Source organism: Fusarium tjaetaba (assembly GCF_013396195.1).
Source record: "Fusarium tjaetaba strain NRRL 66243 chromosome Unknown NRRL66243_c0000204, whole genome shotgun sequence".
Classification (NCBI taxonomy): domain Eukaryota; kingdom Fungi; phylum Ascomycota; class Sordariomycetes; order Hypocreales; family Nectriaceae; genus Fusarium; species Fusarium tjaetaba.
Window position 1 is genome coordinate 27,428 of NW_023501400.1, and position 20,052 is coordinate 47,479.

Below are 20,052 nucleotides of genomic sequence, written 5' to 3' on the forward strand. Positions count from 1 at the left end.
CTTGCAGACCGATCTCGGTTTGTGTTGCAGTGGTCCCTTCGGTTCGATTCGGTTCGGACTCGGTTTGCTGCTCCGTTGATCTTCGGACCAAGCGATGCTACCGTACCTAGCGTGGCCCCTAACGAGACCCTTGGCATCACCGTATAAGATGCGATTGGCAAGATCAGTATCGTTGTTACTGTCACGAAAAAGTTAAGCGCAATATCTCGATACCATACCAAATTCATCATGGGAAGCATGCCTGAATTACATGTTGTCATTGTTGGTGGAGGCATCGCAGGTCTCGCAACCGTAAGTCTGGCGAAACCTCAGATACACTAAAACCCCTAGCTAACTAATCCCAGGCCTTTGCTTTAAGACACCCCAACAGACGCATTACTGTGCTTGAGCGCTCTCGCCTCCTACGTGAGGTCGGCGCTTTGATCTCGCTACAGCCCAACGCTAGCAAGATCATCACCAAGTGGAAGCTCGATCCTTTCCTTGAGAGTGCCGAGCCTCAAGCCGACCAGGGTTTCAGAATCTTTGATGCAGATGGCAACTTGGTGAGAGAACTGCCCTTCCAGAAGGGACAGTTTGGTGCCGAGCGTATGCTTTATCACAGGCAAGATTTACAAGCAGCGCTGGGAACCGCTGCAGCAAGCAAAGAAGCTTATGGCAATCCTGTAGATGTTCGCACAGGTTGCCAAGTCGCGAGTGTCGACTGTGATGAAGGCATTGTGACATTGGACTCGGGCGAGAAAATTCACGGCGACCTCATCATTGGTGCCGATGGTATTCATAGTGTTCTGAGAACTGCCGTGGTAGGCGAGAAGAAAAATGCTCTACCGACCGGCACGTCAGCTTATCGAATGCTGATCCCAACTGAGAATCTTGAGGGGCTCTCTCTACCAAATCAACTCCTGGATCCCCGAGTACCTAAGACAACCATGATCATGGGCCACGATCGAAGAGTGATTATGGGACCTGGCAGAAACAGCAAGCTTTATGGTATCGTTGCTTTAGTGCCTGACGAAAAGCTTGCAGAGGAGAGCTCAGACAGCTGGGTAGCTCCTGGAAGTATTGAGAAGTTGCTAGAAGCTTATTCAGATTTCCCTTCATGGCTTCACGATATTTTCAAGGCAGCCCCGGACATCGGCTTGTGGCAGCTCAGAGATATCGATCCTCTTCCACGCTGGGTAAAGGGCCGAACTATCTTGATTGGTGACGCTGCACATGCCATGCTTCCTACTCAAGGGCAAGGTGCATCACAGAGCATCGAGGATGCGGAGGCTGTCTGCGCGTTCTTGGCCAACGTACAATCGAGGGACGAGGTCGGCGCTGCTTTGGAGAGGGTCTTTGCTGCCAGATATGATAGAGCATCTCTAATCCAGAAGTTTAGCAGGGAGCAAGCGAAGCCTGCAACTGATGGGGTGAGCAAGAAGGTGAATCTTGATCCTGCTCAGTTTATGAGATACAATTGTGATTATAACGGAGCCGAGGACTGGGAGGAGCGTCAGAAGAATGGAACCGCAAACCCTTGAAAGTATATTTAGCTAGTAAGAGATTGAGTGATACCAATATCTTTTCCATATTTGTATGGACCTGTGAGATCTTGGCTTTCAGGCCAAGTATGCATTCATGTTATTTTTTTATACAGGGAGACTTTCAGTAATCGACACTTAAGAGTACATGCCTCTGTCTTCCCGATATGTGTCCGACTGAAAATAACCCTGAAGCACTAGAGAGTATGCCCATTTTCGAGACCTTACTCCTTAGAAATTAATATAGGCTGTCATGGTACGGATAGCCTTCTATTATCTGATTTGGTACTCTGCCAATGCTAGAAATCTGTTGCCATGGCATCATCTGCATGGCGAAGACATATCACTTTGTTATCAAGGCAATGAGAAACTGTTCTAACTATATCATAATCATATTCATATTAACCACTAAACACTCCTTCATTCACTCAGAACAATAACCGAAGACTAAAACAAGCATTGTCGTTGCAACTTCGTAATTATAACCCTTTCGGATAAGTTTACTCGGCCTTGTCCTTATCCTCGCAGAACCTTCCAGTGAACTTTCGGATCTTCTTACCGAAGATGAAGACGAGGATGCCAAGGATTCCAAATGCACCAGTCAAGCCACCAAAGACACCGAATGCGCCATCGTACCCATTTCTCTCGATGAAAGGAGTAATTCCGTAGCTGACGCCAAATGACATAACACCACGGAGGGCACAGATAATGACCAGGAGGGGACCGGCTCGCTGAGGATAGCTGTCGAGAAGATATGTGATAGCGACAATGTTGGCTCCGACAAATGTGAAGTAGTAGCTATGAGTAGTTAGAAATTTGGGGCTTTTGTTTTGAGAATGGGGAGATACTTACGCAGCAAGTGCCCAGACATAGGTGAACCAGTGGTACTTCTCAGGATAGGTAGCACCAAGTCCGTATAAGACAGCGGTAAAGACACCAACGACAATGGGGAAAGCAAGAGGAATCAGACGGATCTCAGGCTCGTGGATGCCATTGCGTCGGCCCGCGAACCACTTGATGAGCTTGTCCGAGCCGAAACCGAAGCAAGGGAGTGCGATAAGCGAGGTGACGATCTGACCAGCGTTGGCATAGCTGGCAGATGATTGGGGCCAGTTGTAAGGAGGGGCGGTGACAATAGAGCCATAAGTCGTTCCAATAGCAATATTAACACCAAGAGTAAGACCGTTGAGGCAAAGGGCCCACAGAACGTTGGGGAAAAGGATGAGGGCAAAGCTTTGCTAGTGTGTGTTAGAGGGTTCTAGAACACGAGGGGCGAGTAACTCACTGTGAAAATCTCAACGACCTTGTTCCACTCAGGCTTGCCAACCCAGAGTCTCATATCGGATCGGAATGTGCGGGGGGCAAAGTTGACATAGTCGAGTTCGGGGCGCTCGGTGCAGACCTCAACAACGTTCTCATCATCGGAGCTGCCGCCAGCTTGGTACGCAGCCTTGGGGCGGTAATACTTGGTCTCGGGGACGAAGAAGAGGGCGAGGACGAAGGAGACACCGGAGAGGATAGCACCTAGACCATACCACCATTGGGGTGTGATGGCTTCGGCGATGGGACTGGCAAAGATAGTGAAGACAGTCGTCAGGATGGTCTGAATAGTCTGCTGGATCATCATGCAGGTACTTCTCTCGTGAAGGAAGAAGATTTCCTATCTAGGCATTAGACATCGCTAGGTTGTGAAGGTTAGAGGTATTACCTGTGTGATCATGGGAACAAGAGCCTCACTCTGCCCAGCCGAGAGTCCAAGGATGACGCGTCCAGCAAGATGCCACTCATAGGTGGTAGCTCCTGCACAGAGGCCAGCGCTGAGGATCATGATAATTGTAGCTCCGAGAAGAACGCTTCGTCGACCGATCGCGATACCGAGAGGCATGCCGATGAGATTACCGATACCCATGAAGAGTGTAGGATAAGTCATGAGGTGAGTAATGTCGGCGTAGTCCTTGCCAACAGCGACGTAGGCAGGAATGTAGAAGCCTAAGAGACCTCCGAATCCTGAGACCAATGCCAGGCCGATCGTTGAGACTTGCCGTATGTGAGTTTGCGATCCTGAGTGACGATCGAGGATTGTACGTACATAGGGAGATGACAATGAGAACGAGAGCCTTTTGCCACATCTTCATGTTCAAGGGATCTGACCTGTCAGCAATTGACTGGGTACTCAAAGAGGAGCATAGTCTTACCCTGAGGATCTGCAGTGGGCGTTGGGATGAAGATTGTCTTCCCTTCTATCAGTTTGACAGTTCCGCTAACCTCAATCTTCGACTTTGTGACCTGAATCACGTCGAGAGAATCTTTCGAGATGCTCTCGACATGATTGACATCGGACTTGGTATCCATGATGCTGGCCTTGGTAGTAGTTGTTCTCTGATGTTGCGATGCAGAAGATGGTGGTGAGGAATAATCCAACGAGGCTGCACCGCCAGACTTTATAGAGAAATGGACGAGGCCAAGAGATAACAGAACACGACAGGAGGTGAAGTCCTTGCGCGCAATCTCATGGTCTTGGCTAGTGCTACTCCCCGCAAACCTTGTTTCCCCGCATGGGACCACATCCCGATATCTCGGTACGATTAGTGCGGTTTGTGATGATTTAGGCTAGAGGCATCACGAACCGAACTGCTACCCCGGATCATACCCCGGATTATGGTGTTGCTACCGAACCGGATCCAGACTCTTGCGAGTTCCCCCATGCCAAGTTCAAGGCAGACTTGGCCTATCATGAAGTATTGATTGGAAATATCATGAAGATGTTTTTATTCCGAGTTCTGTGTAGTCAGAACTCGAACCGAAAATCTTGCCGTTCTTGTCAAGATCCCACCAAATTCGTTTGCGAAAATGACCCGAAGGATTAACAACCAATACTTTCAACTCGTAGGCCTACATCCAAAATAATGTCGATCTTTAGGATAAAATTGGTAACTGTTTAGATTAGATTTGTAATCTTTAGACTAGATTTAGTGCGGACTTGACAAAGAGCAGCTGTTTGTATGTGTGAAAAAATGTATTGAATACTGTAACATGATCTAGGCTATCAATCTCCCCCACGACCCATTCCCTATATTTTCCATCATTCATCATAAGGCTTGACACCTGCCAATCGAAGTATCTGATCTGTTACTTCCGGCTTCTCAAATGGCTCTGTGCGGTACTTAGGGCAGATCTCGCCATTCCTCATGGGCTTCTCCTGGGCGATGCGGATGTTGCTAGGAACGAGTTAACAACGAACAACGAAAACAAGCATCATTTACTAACCAATGAGGCCAATGTGTAGTGCCCATATAGTTGTTGAAGCAAAAGGCCTTTGCCTCGAGAGCTTCCTCTGTTGCGAATTGTCGTGGTGTCACTTTGAGGGTTGAGTTAGTCAAGCTTCGGGTCAACTTGGGACACGGAACTTACTGCAGATGTACTGAACATGTCGGATTTGATCGCCTTCAGGGAATCGAGCATAATGCATGGTACGAGAATCCCAGAGAACAAAATCACCGGGCTCCATGTCGACCTTGTACATAGTGCAGCCTCGCTCCTCAAACCACTTGACGTCCTTTTCGCTGAAGATGAACAAGTCCATATACTTGATCTCAGGAGGAGGAGCATCCTCATGATCAGCAGAGTCACGCTTTTGAGCAAAGAACTCATTGAAAAGCTTGGAAGAACCCTTCATGAGCATGAGGCCACCGTCCTTGGGGCCGTTGGGGGCAAAGTTCAGAAGGCCCTGCACAGCTTGCATACTTTAGGTTCGGGTTAGTAAGAATTTGGGGTAACTCGGAAGGATCACTTACCCCTTGCGCTCGGGGTTTTGATCGCAGTGAGGCCAAGGGCTCCAAGTGATATCGGTGCGGTTAGGCAGGGAAACATTGAGACCGTCAAAAGAGCACAGGAGCTCCTTGGTTCCCCAGAGCTTCTCGAAGATCTCAACAACCTTGGGCTCGGTTCGTGCTTCCCAAGCCATCTTCTCGTGTGTAGCACCATAACCATAGTACATACCACCCTTGAAGCTGACGGGGAGATGATCCGCATTCCAAGTGCTGGGGTCCTTCTCATCGAAGCCAAGCTCAAACTTCTTGAGCCACTCAATCTGCTTGTCGCAGTAGTATTGAGCCTTCTCTTTGCTGATGACGTTCTTGATCAGGACACAGCCTGTCTTGTGGAACTCATCTCTCCAGTCGCCGTAGACAACATTGGGGTCAAACTCGACGAGATCCTTGGTCTCGAAGCGAGCAGCGACAGTCTGCTCCATCTGCATTGTCGTAGTGGTAGACATGATGGACTGTGATGTGAATGATACAATGAAGTGAAGATGGAAGTGTGATGTTTGATGATGAAGCGCTAAGAATGGATTGAGGCTGAAGGTTCCTTAGTTATATCTCTGATCCGGGGACTCAGAACGCGGAGATCTGGGGTAATGAGGGCTTTCTCGGTTCGGAATCATCTTTTGCTGACTAGCGAAGCGAAAGGCTAATTGTGTTTCACTAATTCTCGGTCCGGCCTATTTCGTTTCGGTTCGGATTGGACACTTCTCCTCATTGCAGTCTCGACCTCGGATATTAACTCAGATGACCGTTGCAAAAGCCACTTGATAAGGGTAAACACTTCGCCTAGCGCGGGGTCTACAGGGTCCAGACAACTGAAGAACCAATTATAACACAGGGAATAAGGATGATGATATCCGCCTGGGGTTGCATGATCAACCGCATTGCGTCTCCGCGATCTTCCCCTCAATCTCCCCGTGGGGTCTTTTAGCCCGACCCGAACCATGCGGATCCAGAAAATTAGTGAGTTTGTCTCTCAACTCCGCAGTGAATCTTGAGATAATTATTGAAGGTGAAGAGAGCTTAAAGATAGGCTCAAATCTCTTGTCAACAGTAGCCAGTCAAACACCTTGTCAATTCTAATCATTGTATTCACTCGGACCCTCTTTACTGAAACTATTACAAACAAGCTTTCTGTTACCTTTGAAACATCCATTTCCCTCAATTTCCAGCTTCCCTATTGCCAACATGCCGCCTCCCGTTCAGGTTGCCTACAAGCCCCTCAACAAGCCAGAGGTTGGCGACAATGGTTACGTTGAACCCACTCCAGGAAAGTCTGAAGTGTTGAAGAAGGGCTCCAGACCCTTCGATGCAAGACCTCTTGACTCTGACGTCCGCATTGATCACGATGTTGAAATCGTCGTCCGTGACGGCTGCCGCCTTTATGTCGATATTTATCGGCCGACGGGTTCTGAAAAGGTTCCTGTCATCATCTCTTGGTCTCCTTATGGCAAGAAGTACTCAGCCATTGACATGATCTTCAATGTGTGCACATGGGCTTGCTGTTTGACAAAGGACGACGTCAGTGGACTTGAAAAGTTCGAGGGTCTTGACCCTGCTTGGTGGGTGAACCAGGGCTATGCAATTGCGCATGTTGATGCCCGTGGAGCTGGCAACAGCGACGGCGACGCGTGCTGTATGGGTGCACAAGAAGCAGAGGATGCTCACGATGTCATCGAGGGTCTTGCTAAGCTTCCTTGGTGCAACGGCAGCGTCGGCATGGCTGGTAACTCATATCTGGCCATCATGCAATGGCAAGCTGCTGCACAAAATCCCCCTTCATTAAAGGCAATTGCGCCTTGGGAGGGATCTGGAGATATTTTCCGTGAGCAGTTCTGCCGAGGAGGCTGGTTCACTATGAGCAACTTCGATCTTATCACAACTCTTGTTATCAAAGGCCAACATGGCGTTGAGGACTTTGCAGAGATGTATCGAAGAAGCCCCCAGGCCAACGCTTATTGGAACGATAAGCGCGTGGATTTCTCCAAAATCGACATTCCTGTTTTTATCACAGGTTCCGACCTCAGCCAGATTCACACCATGGGTGCTGTGCGTGGCTGGATGGAGCTGGGAAGTGATAAGAAATGGATTAAGTGGTGTGGACATCAGGAGTGGTTTGAGCTTTACTCGGTGAAGGAGAGTTATCCCGAGCTCAAGGTCGGTGATTTGTTCTACGCTAAATGATATCTGCTGACATGACTTTAGAAATACTTTGACAAGTACCTCAAGGGTATTGATAACGACTGGGAGGAGACACCTCGAGTGCGCTGGACAACTCTCCAGTTTGACGAAGGAAAGGTCAAGAGCAACATTGAGCTCCCCGACTTCCCTGTCCCCGATACCGACTACCGCTCATTCTACCTTGGAGACAACGATGCACTTCTAGATAGTGCGCCATCTTCAGGTATCAAGACCTACAACTCTGAAGATCGCTGGTCTATCGCCAAGTTCCGATACACTTTTGATAAGCACACAAGAATCATCGGAATGCCCAAGGCGGAGCTATACATGAGCTGTGATGATTTAGACGACATGGTTGTCTTTGTACAAGTCCGCAAGCTCGACAAGAACGGCAAGGAGTTAAGCCACTTGCAGTTCCCTATCGAGAAGACTCCTGTGGAGTCAGTTGACGCAATGGACGAGAAGGATCGCTCAAGTCTGACATTACACAATGGCGCTATGGGTATTTTGCGAGCGTCGCAACGGAAGATCGATGAGAAGCGATCGATACATCCTCAGTTCCCCTTCCACCCTCACGATGAGGTGCAGAAGGTTCCCAAGGGTGAAGTGGTCAAGCTCGACATTGGTATCTGGTGTATGGGAGTGGACTACGAGGAGGGCCAAACTCTTCAGGTAGATATCCTTGGACAGTACCCTGGGTTCACTGAAGTTGCCGCATTCTCCAAGCCAAGGCCAGATAGTGAGAAGAACAAAGGACAGCACAAGATTCATTATGGCGGAGATTATCCTAGCAAGGTTATCATTCCGATTGTCAACGTTTAAAGATGGGAAGGGTACGAGATAGAGTTTTTATCATACATCATTAGTCTTACTGAGAATACCCTAAACCTAGAGATTTGTACGACTTTGGATTTGGGGTTGCATAAACTTAGTGAAAAGAGCCAGAAACTTGTATTGTATAATCTTGCTTATGATCGGGGGACAACTATCGAATAGGCATTTTCTTTTCCCTTGCCGTTACCTTGTATAAGGCCATCGAGCTTTCAACTTTACTCTCAAGACTTCAACAGCGAGGCCCCTATAGTCGGCCGTCATCACAGAGGTCAAAATCAGAAGGTTTATCTGTCTCAATGGCGCTATTGCTGCCTTGATCACCAATACTGCCAGTACTGCTTGGTCAAGGCCGCAATCGCGCTATTGAGGTAGATTAACCTTCTGAATTTGACTTTTGAGATAACGGCCTACTATAGGGGCCATCAAGAGAGCCTTTATACCTAGTTCGAGGAGCCAGGTGCCGCTAGACGGCAAATGGGTCTGATTTGGGATCGGTGTTGCGGACATACTCAGAGCCGTCTGCAGTGTCATCCGCGATTTCTTGTCCGTACTGATCTGCAATGAAAGCATATATCATGTCAATTCCAGCAGAGATACCAGATGACGTCCAAATATTACCATCGACGACCCATCTTGCCTTCCGCACCCACTTGACATTAGGCCCTTGTGTCTCAACCTGCCAATGGTTAGTGACAAAACATCTCGACATCGATACAACGTACCCAGTCAAAGGATCTCTTATTCGAAGTTGCTTCCTTTCCATCAAGTAGGCCCGACTGGGCTACGATGGCACTACCAGTGCAGACCGTCAGAAGGAACTTGAGTCTAGGGTACCTCTCCTTGACAAATTCGCGGACTCTTTTCACGTTTTCTGGGTTTCTCGAACCTCTCCCGCCGGGCACGAGCAGGACTTCAATGTCTTCTGGTGCATTATCATAAGTATGAGTTGGGACAACGCTTTGTCCGATACGTCCAGGAGAGTCATCTTCCAGCGTAGACACAGGATTGAGATCCGTGTGTAGGAGCGAGAGTTCAAGAGGTTGTCGCTTGGACGTGAAGTTCAGGACGTCCAAAGGCCCAAACACATCCAGGGCTTGAAAGCCGGGAAACAAAGCGACAGCATACTTGGTAGGAGGAGACATATTTCAGAAGTAATTGAAACTGCGACCAAAGGGCGGTCTGCTTATTAGAAGGGCCGGAATGATGGCGACAGTGAGGGGTAAGCAACTGGAGTGAGCGATTTGTCAGCATCGAGAATGAGTCAACAACCAAAGTCCGATGTCAGGCTAGGATCTGACTGCATTGCCAGAATGATTGATGTATATACTAGATTGATTGCTATGGAAACAAGGTGCACTTGGTGCAACTTCTACCAGGCCTTCCTCCAGCGAAGACAGCCTTAGACGACCCGACCCTTGGTCTGCTTAATGTTGATGATGTTAATGTTCTTCCACATGACGACTCCAAAAATGCCAAGAGCCCAGACGGCAGTGCCAGCAATGAACAAGTATTTGTGTGCATCGCCATAGGCATGCTGAATTGCCAGCCGAGTCGGCGATCCAACGGGGTATGATAGTTGGGTTACAAGGTCCATCGCAATCATAGGCAGATTAGGAAGATCCTCCTCGGGGAGATACTCTGCGAGCTTTTTGGGGAGAATATCTTGCCAGATAGCAGATGACACAGTCAACCCAACTGCCTGTCCAATGCTGGCACACATAGATACCAGGGCGATAGCCACGGCAAAATACTGCTGCTCTTGGACAGCGGCAAGAATGGCGATTTCGGCAGTAATCATAATGGCGCCGCTTCCAAAGGCGATAAATATTTGAGACATGGCAATATAGCCAATACTCTGATCAGGCTGACGGAAATAGATCATAAGGCCAGACCCGAGGATGGATAGAGGAAGGGCCACGTAGAGTGTGACAGCCTTATAGTTCCCAGTGTAAGACATGACCATGCCGACGAAGATGGCGAAAATGAAGCCGCCGACGGTGTATGTTGATACAACATAGCTAGCGTGTGTGACGCTAAGGTTATTGACAACCTGAAGGATGGAGCTGAAGTACATGCCCCAACACATGTAACTGAAGAAGAGAGTGAAGGAGAGGAGACATGCACCAGCAACTGTGCGATCCTGAAGGAACCTCCAGGGGATAAAGGAAACTTTGGCGAAGAACCTTTCCCAGATGCCAAAGAAGATAAGAAGGAGAATCCCGAACACAAAGAAGCAAATGATCATGGTTGAGCCAAATCCTTTGGCTTGTAAGGCGTAGAGATTGAATGGTAGGAGGAAAAAGGCGACACCAGCAGAAAGACTGAGAAGGCCAACAACGTCAAACTCGCGAATGTAGTAAGAGAAGCCCTGCGACTCTCGCTTGGGAATGATGCCTTGCTTCTTGGCTCTCAGGTAGTGATGCATGAAAAGACCGAACAAAGGAATGGTCACACCTGGAACAAGGATACTCTCCATGCCGAAGGCCCATCTCCAACCAGCGCCTTTCAAGAATGCCGTAGAGATTGGGCCTCCCAGCCATGCTGTAATGATGCTGGGAGAACCGCAAAGAGACTGGATCAGACCTCGATGCCGAAGAGAGGTAGTATCGGCGATAAAGACGCTAAGACTGTATCCAACTCCATTGATGCCGACAGTGTAAAACACTTGAGATGCAGCATAAGCTTCGACATTGTTGCAGGCGGCCGACATGATAAGCCCAAGGGTTGCAAGGGTGGCGCAGAACAAGAAGCCCTGAGGTCGGCCGAAAATATCGAGAGTCTTTGCGATGCTCAGATTGGTGACACCTCCAATGACAGAGCTCAAAACGCTGGTAGTCGGCGTGAGAGAGTGCATTGCGAAGGCAGATGTAACATATGGGATCAATGCGCTGCTGATACCCGATACGAGACCTTGGACGAAGTAGACGAGCCAGATGAGGACGAAAGCGACCTTCAGCGCGGTTTTGGACCACGAGAGGGTCACGGCCTCGATGTTTTGCACGCCATGTTGGAAGTTGATGTCCACCTCGTCGTTGACGGGACTTTCTGTGTCTCTTTCAGGACCATCGTGGGGATTGTCGTGGACCTGGTGCAGCACTTTCGTGTCAGAATCGACCGTGGAGGACATGACGGGAGAACAACACTGTGCCAAGGCTACTTGAAGATGGCTGTAGAGGTTGAGACTGAACAAAGAAGAACTAGGAAGGTTTAAGGGATGACTGAGGAGAGAGAGGCAGTCGTTATGGAGGGAAAGGATCGGAGGTAGGAGGTGTCAACATGCGACTTCGCATTTAAAGGACCGATGGTATTGTTACCGCGACAAAGAGACCACAGAAGAAGCGAATACAAAACAAATACCTTCTCACTCTTGCCCTGTCTCAAGAGATACGATTGACAAAATGACCCTTGCGGCTTGTGCTGAGTTGCTGGTATCAACATCATGCTGATGCCCACCAATCAAGATTTAGCTCAAATTCACTCAAATCACCAACAGAGCGACAATTTCGTTCCAGCCACCTGCTATCGTATCCACACGACCCTCGTAGATCCGTGTTATCGTATCGCCAAGCCTTGAAAGCCAATTGTCTAGATCATTGTGGCATGCAATGGGATGGAGCCTGCATGTGCAGGACTAGCGCTTGGATCTGCTCGGGTATGAGCAAGTTGTTGGTGGCGCTTCTTGAGGGCCCCTTGCATTGACGCAGAGCTAATTTGAGCGGCCTGACAGGGCTGTACGACCCTTGTGAATCAAACTCTTGGACTTTGTAGCTGGAAATCTTTCAAGAATGGGTAGACGAATCATCTAAGCTTATCATAAATTATCCTAAACTTGTCTAAGCATTTTCATCTTTTAGGGTGATAATTGAAGCTAACTTGCCGCTCAGGTTCGAGGTTATTGGAAGAAATGTAAGTAAAGTCTTATCTCTCTATCATAAATCTCTATCTATACATACAGATTACTCCGTGTACCTGAAAGTGCCCAGCCAAGAGCTCAAGCTCGCTTATGATCCAACAAGACTGCATACTTAGTGAACTCCTCATCACTCATGAGCATGTTTAATTCCTCCGGCAAGGTTCCGAGCACAAGCTCCACGCCACCGTCCTTCCTCATAGGAGAGATGACCAAGAACCGGAATCGTCTATGCCCACGTTCAATCTGGGGCCGCATTGCCTCCGGGCTACCCCCTTCAAAGAATGAGTCACCAAACGAGACGTCGCTTGTCTGAAACAGCATCATGTTGGAAATCATGGCGTTCATGTGCTCGAGACCCATGTTTGCTGTTGCCGGCTTACTATAGTCTGTCATGGACCGCAGTAGAGTAAATGTGTCATGGACGAGTGACGGTGTGATTCGTGCAGCTGCCTCTCGGATCACGCGCGCAATCTGTGAGATGTTTGTTTCGGAAGAGCAGAGAGTTTCGATAGGCATGATTGGGCGGTTCATAACAAGCAAACTACCCATGTAGGACGACGGCAACAGTGACGAGAAGTAAGGCCGACTGTCAATTGGCATTTCGAGAATTGACAGCTCGTCAGGCTGGAACGTCTGGTTTCTGATTTCCTTAGCCACTCTGTATCTTGATCTGATCGATGCACGCCAGAAAAAGGCTTGCACAATATCAATCACTGATGTAGAGACACCTTTGGTCCCAGGATCCGCCAGGGCTTCTTGCTTGAGTTTATGGATGCTCTCCCCGGAAAGAAGGAACACTGTAGTGCTGAGTGATCGCTCGCTCGGAGCAGCGGGCCATACTGGGCTTCCCGGGAACATAGGGGCGGGAGGGAGAGTATTTTGCTTAGTACGAGGCTTTTTGGCAGCCATGATCTCGTCGTGAGAGGCTGTCCCATTGCGCAGGTCAACGCCAATCTCAGGCGTGAATGGAAGAAACCCCCACGTGCCAGGATCAACCTCATGAACCGGCTTTGCATATCCTTCTTGCTCCCAGATAATCTCAGGAAGGTCATGATTGAAGCTTTCAGGGTCGAACCAGTCACACGTCGCCGTCTCATCGCCGTCAAGATACCGACAGCACTCAGCCCATACTCTAATTGCCCCCATGACGCCAACAGCATCTAGACAAGTGTGAATGAAGTTGGTGGCCAAAATGCACCCTCCTTCAACGAAATTGGCTTGTGCAACAAGTATATCCGCGGGCATCGGAGGGAAAGGTGGACAATCTAGTACAAGCTCATCGCTGAACAAAGATGGCGAGAAGCCCGCTTGACGCATCTTCCCAAACGACGGAAGGACCCGAGAAAGGTCTTTGTAGACCAACTGCCTCGGCTTGGAAGAGGCTGACAACGGGTGAGGAGGTATTGTAATACGATATTCGCCTTTCTTGTATCCAAACTCGTGCTCCGAGGCCAGCATCATTCTGCCGTCAAGCTCGGGAATGATCTCAAAGGCACGAACAAGTCCAGCCTGTAACTTGGCAAAGGCTTCTTCGAAGCTGACACCTGGCAGAAGAGCGAAGTAGAAGTTGAGACCCATGTAGTGATTGGGATTGACAGCATCAAATGGGTTCATCTTGGATCCCAGACGTCGCTTGCGATCTGCTACAATGTTCTTCATCTTGTCACATTCGATGCTTGAACATGGTGTGTCTGCTGTTGTGCTTGTCTCCGCGTCACTCAATGAGCTCATCGCAGTTTTCCTGGCCTTTTCTTCTTCCAATATCTTGAGAAGCTGGACAGAAAACTCGTCTATCGTTGGGTGCGCATACAGATGGCGTGGAGCCAGTTTTTCCTCAAGCCCTGTAACGGCACGGATAATTCTGATGACTCGAAAAACGAGAAGAGAGTCTAAGCCAAGGTCAAAGACATCTTCGTCGGCCGGGAAGTCCTCGACATCTGGCAAAACAGACCGCATAACATGAGAGACCGATTCTCTCACGGTGTCAATCGATGTAGTGTCGATCGAGAATGCATCAAAATCTTCATCCTCAGCTTCCTCATCTCGGGAGATGTAGAAGCGCTCGATAAAGTCTGCATAAAGATCCAGCGTGGCGCGGCGTTTGATGGTCTGTTTGTCTGTTCGTATGAAAGGCCTGTCTACCTCGGAGAAGGCTATATACTCTCTTTGCAGTCGAGTCTTCTGGAAAGTGGAGTCATTTGCCCTCTCAACGATCGCCCAGATGCTATCAAACAGCTCGTTGTTCTTCTTGGAGTGGTCTTTGAGCTCAATCAGAAGACCTGCTTGAGGTTTCCCAGTGCCAATCATCAGGCAGCCTTCGACTGCAGGGTGCGTCGTGACCAAAGCCTCTGTGTCCAAGGGAGAGATCTTGTACCCATTGGAAAGTACAACGACATCATCACTCCTACCACTGAAGGCCCAGAGATTTGAATTCGTGGGGTGTCTGATGTACAGATCCTTGAGATTAACTGAGTCCCGGTCAGGGAAGGTATAGAATATCCCCTGGAATAGAGCCCAGTGCTCATTACGGTGTACCCAGTGTTCGTATACCCCAGGCTGCACCTCTTTGAACTCAAATCCTGAGTAGGGATGGAAAGCAAACCAATGCCAGTCTTCTCTCGAAACCCAAAGATTGCCGATGAAGAGACCTTCGGTTGTGCCTGTGAGGTTGAGTACCCTGACTACTTCATTGACCTTGGAAACAATGGCGGGGCTGACGGGACCTGAAGATGAGTGTCAGTGATTCAGCCATGATTTTCCGAGATGGGCTCAGATACTCACCACCAGAGGCACAAATAAACTTGGAAGACTTAAACTTGGCTAACACTTCCGGGTTCTCGCCTAGTTCGTCCACAAGTGAAGGTACCATACTCCATATGTCGACATGACCAGTGAGTGACTCAACCAGTCCTAGATTGGGCAAGACGCCCGAAGGCCCAAGGATACAATGAAGATTGAACAAAGAAGGCATAAGTATATCCATGATTACACCGGCACCCTATCAAGGACGTTAGCTAGCGCAGCTTGAATCATATACAGGTGCACTTACATGGCTCATAGGAAAGGAGGAGTAGATCCGATCACCTTCGTTCCAATTGTCCGTCCAAGGAGCCAACCCGCCATCACCTTCAATTGGAGGCAGCATTCTCACGGCATCCATGGTACCGATCAAGCCGTGCGTCCAAAGAATCGGCTTTGGCACACCAGTAGTTCCCGAAGTGTGTAATATACAAAATGGCTCATCGATGGCACTCTCGAAAGCCTTATCAAACAAGAATGGCTCTGTTGACTCGGCATCCAGAAGCTCATCTACGCTTGGGAGATCGAGAACTCTCATGTATTTCTCTTGTAAAACCCCTTCCACTAAGGGGAGCATTGCTTGCTCTCGGGGCTTCACCCAAATATTGCAATCTGAAGCATCGAGAACAGCTAACGCACCGGTGATGTTGTTCTTTGGAGAAAGAAAGAGTGCCTGTTTGGACTCGTTTAGCATCGTTTGTATGATGATGGGCTCTGAGACAACTTACAGCACAGCCAGCCTTGACAGCACCATAAGTCAGCAGCACATGCCGGATATCATCTGAATGTGTGTGAGATCTGCATATGTCGTTCATATAAGTTGAGTGTGTACTTACGGGGTCCAATGTAACCCAAAGCTTGGATCTTCAGTGGCTTCTGTGTTACGCCGTTGGGGGCTCCATTCATTTCAGTGAGATGCTTATGGAGCCACCATGCTGTTTTATCAACGGCCCGTGCAAAATCTTGGGCGGTAATATCCTTAAATGCTGGGACGCCATCTGAAAGGCTGGTAATGGAGTAGACGACGCGTTCTGGATCTACCTTCGCCAGGCGATCAAGAATCTGGGGAATAAGTCTCCTCCCATAGGAGGCATCAGTGTCAACCATTTTAAGCAAGAAATGGGTGCCTCTCAAGGTTTGCGAATTATACAAATTACAGCAAGTTCAACAGTACCAACTATATCCCAGGCGGTGGGTTAACGAAGTGGCAGGTAAGAACATGTGAGACCACGATCCTAGGCGACAGAAAGATTAGAGCGGCTTTAGATGAGTTTATCATAACAAGTACTCGACTTTGGCATTTTATTTTTTCCACCCTAAGGATCCGCATTATCTTAGAAATCTATTTGGTATAGATGTCGGAGAGTTTGAGTCCCGTCCAATCAAGCATGATGAGAAGAAACAAACTCATTCCCGCTCACGAGAAACTTTGTTTTTTCCCCATTAACGCCACTAACCAGAAGCTCGCATGACATCCCTGTGTAAGATTTGTCACAATTGACGAGGCGACATTTGAGCACATTGTTTAGTGTCTTGATGCATGTAACTTGCTCAGTCCCCCTGTCCACACTTGATCACCCTGGATCGTGAGCATATAATCAGCCTCAAGTGGGTACCTTGTGCGCAGTTTCTCACAGCCACGTTGAGGCTACTGCATGCTATACGAGTTCCTTCTCATGGTCTCACACACACTCAGCTCAGTTGAGGTTCCTGCAGCTTGTCACTACAGTACATACGCCGACACCCGAATATCGTCAGATCGGCCGAATCCTCTGGCGGAGTTGGTCATCAAGACTTTCTTCTGACGCCCAGACTTGACCCTGCACATGTTCAGCTTTATATTTAATATCCCTGGAAACTTGTCGTCGGGTTCAAACTTTAACCGCTTTGCATATTTCCACCGCAAGTTCAACATATCAACGAAAAGTGGTTCATCTTGAAACCCAACACGTATGCCGTGCTACCTCAACGCATCTTAGTCTCAAGACATACCCCATCTCCATGCAGATCATACCGCCGTATCCTGCCCTCGCGAACCAACACGGCATGGCTGTCACTTCCAAATATGTCTCGGATGCTTCCGTCCAGGAACAGTCCAACATTACCAAATCTGGAGCGGTCTCAACTGTGAGACCTATTGCAAAGCAGCAGGATGCAGATCCATCTGTGCGCGCAGTTTCCTCCAAGATCCTGGATATCATCTTCGAATATGCCCTGAACAAATTCAGCGACAGCAAAGAAAGGCTTGAGGCTGGTAGGCCCAAGTTTTTGTCCGTAGTGGGCAAATTCGTGGCTACGGGTACAAGAGTTGAGATGTGCCTACCAGCATTTCCTTTCAAATCAGCAAACAAAGCCTACAAAGTGTTTGGCATACTGCCCGACAAAGCGGAAGAGATTGCCTTGGATCGGCTCAATACTATGTGCATCCGCATTGGCGAGATCTATCAGCCTGGTGCTCAATGCACTATTATCTCAGATGGCGTTGTTTACAACGACCTATTGAGTATTCCCGATCGTGACACCTGGGCTTATGGCCAGGCACTTCGAAAGTTGGCTTCTGATAAAGACTTCCAGCAGATATCCTTTTCCAGAATCCGAGATTTGGTTGATATCCCCCTCCCAGCGGAGCTGCATGAGATTGCCTACGTTGCCAATGCAACCAACTTTCGACGAGCCCTTCTCAACCGTTTCGGTAAAGATGATATAGACATTGACAAAGAGATTGAGAAAGATCCCGATACCAAGATGACTTACCTTGGGTATCGGCGATTCCTTGAATCTGATCTCAAGCACATCTTTGCCGTCGGCAATGGACGAACAGCAAATGCATATCGAAGAGATGTTAGGTATCTTGCGAAGCAAATGTTGATCCGAGGTTATGTAAGTGGCATGAAATGCGACTCTACAACCAGTTCTAACCATGCAATAGGCGTTCGCTGCTGCTGTCAAGCACGGCTTTCCTGACCACCTGCGACTGTCTATTCATCAATCCACTGGTGAATACAAGATATCTATGGCATTGCTCAACACCAAGACGGGCTTTACTACCCCTTGGCACTGCTGTGTTGCCCTGACAGCAACCGGAGAATGGACCAGTGCTCCAAAGGGAGAGTACCTGAAGGACCCAAACATGAAGATCATCTACGAGGATGGCCGTCCTAGCTACTTTGAAGAGATTGTTGGAAGTAATGAGCCTGATCAAAAGGCTGAGGCAGAGAGCAGAGAGGCGAGCAACAGTGATAGTCAGTGCAATTCATCGCATAATGAGCTTCAAAGGCCAGTCTCCTCGCTTCTGACAGAAGCAGACAGAGAAAGACTAGCTGAGCTTGCAGAATTCATGATGTCAGCCAGCTTCAAGCAAAACGACGACCTCATGAAGTCAGGCCGCTCAGGTGTGGACAAGGCTCTAGACTGCAACGCAAACAAGGTCAGGACAGTGGCGTGGCTCCAAGAGCTAATAAATGTCGTGGATAAAGGCACTGGAGGATATAATGAAAAGGCCGCTGGTGCAACTTATCAAAGGATACCAGTAAACGGTGTTCACCAGCTTTCAAATACCTAAAGCCATCCAAATCATAGCCTAGACTGATTTCTCAAGGTAGAAGTGTGAACAGAGATAGAATTGTTGCCGTATAAGCAGTAATAGAAAGATTTTCTTCGTTTCCAAATTTATACTCTGTTTAAAGTGAAGATTCGGTTCCCTCGGGACTTGTTTTAGAAGTCTCTTTCATATACTGCTGCACAGTGAAATGTTCATTTCTTAGTTTTCCTGTCACCTAATAATCATTCATGCGTATCCCAAAAGCATCTCTACTGGTTACTTCCATTCTTTTATGTAGCTGCTCTACTAATCCTCAAGACTTCTCATGGCTCTCTGAAGCCAGTTGGCTTTGGCCATATTAGCCATGTGAATAAGTGGCATGCTAGGGTCGTCCATCATATCGAATCCATGCCAGGCCCCAGGCCAGATGTGAAGTTCGCATGTTGATCCACCTCGCCACATCTTGGTAGCATAAGCAACGGCGACATCGCGAAAGACTTCACATTCTCCAGCATCGATATATGCAGGTGGTAAATTCGAAAGATCAGTCTCTCTTGCAGGTGCTTGATAGGGTGTAACATGCTCTGATCCTCGCGCATCACCCAGGATAAGATCCCAAATGGCACGAAGCCATGCTGTACTGGCAGGGTTACCGTACTCGAACTGCTGATCAGCCAGGCTCTCGCATCGATCATCCAAGAGAGGCGAGTAGAGCATTTGAGCTTTGATCGGGATAGCTGGGCGCTTCCTATCACGAGCCATAAGACACGTAGCGGCTGCAAGGGCGCCTCCTCCGGACACCCCAAACACGACAATGGCAGCTGGATCAATTCCGAGATCCGACGCGTTCTCGGAGACCCAAACAAGCCCTTCATAACAGTCTTCAGCTGGCCCCGGCGCCCGTGTCTCTGGAGCAAGGCGGTGTTCCACGGAGACAACAACGCAATCGATCCCTTTTAAGAGATCAATCCCAGACGTGACGGCAGTGAATCTGTCACCACTGACCATCCCCCCACCGTGGATGTGATACAAGACTGGTCTTGGTGCCTTTGATGCGATCTTCGGTGCGAACACCGACAAAATAACGGTGTTGTTATGAGGTCCAGGGATTGAGTGCTCTGTGTGACTCAAGTGCGGATTGTCTTTAAGAACAGTGTCCGCATTGAAGATGAATGAGCCATGGGAGCATTCCTGTTCACCACTCGCGACTCCGCGCATCAAGTTTAGGTCAAATTCTTCGGGAAATGAGGCAGAGTCCAACAGTGGTGCCAGATCAGCGTCGTAAGCTGGACGAGGTATCTTGATCCGCGAGTCAAGCTTTGCAGCTTGTGAGTATGGGAAAGGGTATGTCATGCTGATGAAAGATGATAGAGATTCGCAGGAATTGACAGTGTTTAGTTCTTGTCAGCCAAGTTTCCAGCACCTTGAGATGAGCTATCT

The 20,052-nt window shown here is 48.6% G+C and overlaps 9 protein-coding genes across 9 annotated transcripts; 3 read left to right on the forward strand and 6 right to left on the reverse strand.

Moving 5' to 3' along the window:
• Positions 1-228: 228 nt before the first annotated feature.
• On the forward strand, positions 229-1,520 carry FTJAE_9115 (salicylate 1-monooxygenase; the record flags this gene model as incomplete). Its single annotated transcript, XM_037356003.1, has 2 exons — positions 229-291; positions 345-1,520. The coding sequence occupies 2 exons, from the start codon at positions 229-231 to the stop codon at positions 1,518-1,520; spliced, it is 1,239 nt and encodes a 412-aa protein (XP_037203796.1).
• Positions 1,521-2,020: 500 nt separating this feature from the next.
• FTJAE_9116 (transporter HOL1) lies at positions 2,021-3,872 on the reverse strand (the record flags this gene model as incomplete). The annotated part of the gene is made up of 6 exons (XM_037356004.1): positions 2,021-2,318; positions 2,373-2,758; positions 2,806-3,180; positions 3,229-3,557; positions 3,610-3,666; positions 3,716-3,872. The coding sequence occupies 6 exons, from the start codon at positions 3,870-3,872 to the stop codon at positions 2,021-2,023; spliced, it is 1,602 nt and encodes a 533-aa protein (XP_037203797.1).
• A 730-nt stretch (positions 3,873-4,602) lies between these two features.
• Positions 4,603-5,796, reverse strand: FTJAE_9117 (uncharacterized protein; the record flags this gene model as incomplete). Its single annotated transcript, XM_037356005.1, has 4 exons — positions 4,603-4,738; positions 4,788-4,878; positions 4,932-5,263; positions 5,315-5,796. The coding sequence occupies 4 exons, from the start codon at positions 5,794-5,796 to the stop codon at positions 4,603-4,605; spliced, it is 1,041 nt and encodes a 346-aa protein (XP_037203798.1).
• Positions 5,797-6,532: 736 nt separating this feature from the next.
• Positions 6,533-8,347, forward strand: FTJAE_9118 (cocaine esterase; the record flags this gene model as incomplete). The annotated part of the gene is made up of 2 exons (XM_037356006.1): positions 6,533-7,501; positions 7,550-8,347. The coding sequence occupies 2 exons, from the start codon at positions 6,533-6,535 to the stop codon at positions 8,345-8,347; spliced, it is 1,767 nt and encodes a 588-aa protein (XP_037203799.1).
• A 475-nt stretch (positions 8,348-8,822) lies between these two features.
• Positions 8,823-9,501, reverse strand: FTJAE_9119 (uncharacterized protein; the record flags this gene model as incomplete). Its single annotated transcript, XM_037356007.1, has 2 exons — positions 8,823-9,035; positions 9,082-9,501. 2 exons carry the CDS (start codon positions 9,499-9,501, stop codon positions 8,823-8,825), a joined length of 633 nt encoding a protein of 210 aa, XP_037203800.1.
• Positions 9,502-9,758: 257 nt separating this feature from the next.
• FTJAE_9120 (siderophore iron transporter mirB) lies at positions 9,759-11,486 on the reverse strand (the record flags this gene model as incomplete). The annotated part of the gene is made up of 1 exon (XM_037356009.1): positions 9,759-11,486. One exon carries the CDS (start codon positions 11,484-11,486, stop codon positions 9,759-9,761), a length of 1,728 nt encoding a protein of 575 aa, XP_037203801.1.
• An 864-nt stretch (positions 11,487-12,350) lies between these two features.
• On the reverse strand, positions 12,351-16,178 carry FTJAE_9121 (nonribosomal peptide synthetase; the record flags this gene model as incomplete). Its single annotated transcript, XM_037356010.1, has 5 exons — positions 12,351-14,995; positions 15,054-15,270; positions 15,322-15,744; positions 15,800-15,852; positions 15,908-16,178. The coding sequence occupies 5 exons, from the start codon at positions 16,176-16,178 to the stop codon at positions 12,351-12,353; spliced, it is 3,609 nt and encodes a 1,202-aa protein (XP_037203802.1).
• An 894-nt stretch (positions 16,179-17,072) lies between these two features.
• FTJAE_9122 (ABC1 transport) lies at positions 17,073-18,633 on the forward strand (the record flags this gene model as incomplete). The annotated part of the gene is made up of 2 exons (XM_037356011.1): positions 17,073-17,951; positions 18,001-18,633. The coding sequence occupies 2 exons, from the start codon at positions 17,073-17,075 to the stop codon at positions 18,631-18,633; spliced, it is 1,512 nt and encodes a 503-aa protein (XP_037203803.1).
• Positions 18,634-18,918: 285 nt separating this feature from the next.
• On the reverse strand, positions 18,919-19,965 carry FTJAE_9123 (lipase esterase; the record flags this gene model as incomplete). The annotated part of the gene is made up of 1 exon (XM_037356012.1): positions 18,919-19,965. One exon carries the CDS (start codon positions 19,963-19,965, stop codon positions 18,919-18,921), a length of 1,047 nt encoding a protein of 348 aa, XP_037203804.1.
• Positions 19,966-20,052: the final 87 nt, after the last annotated feature.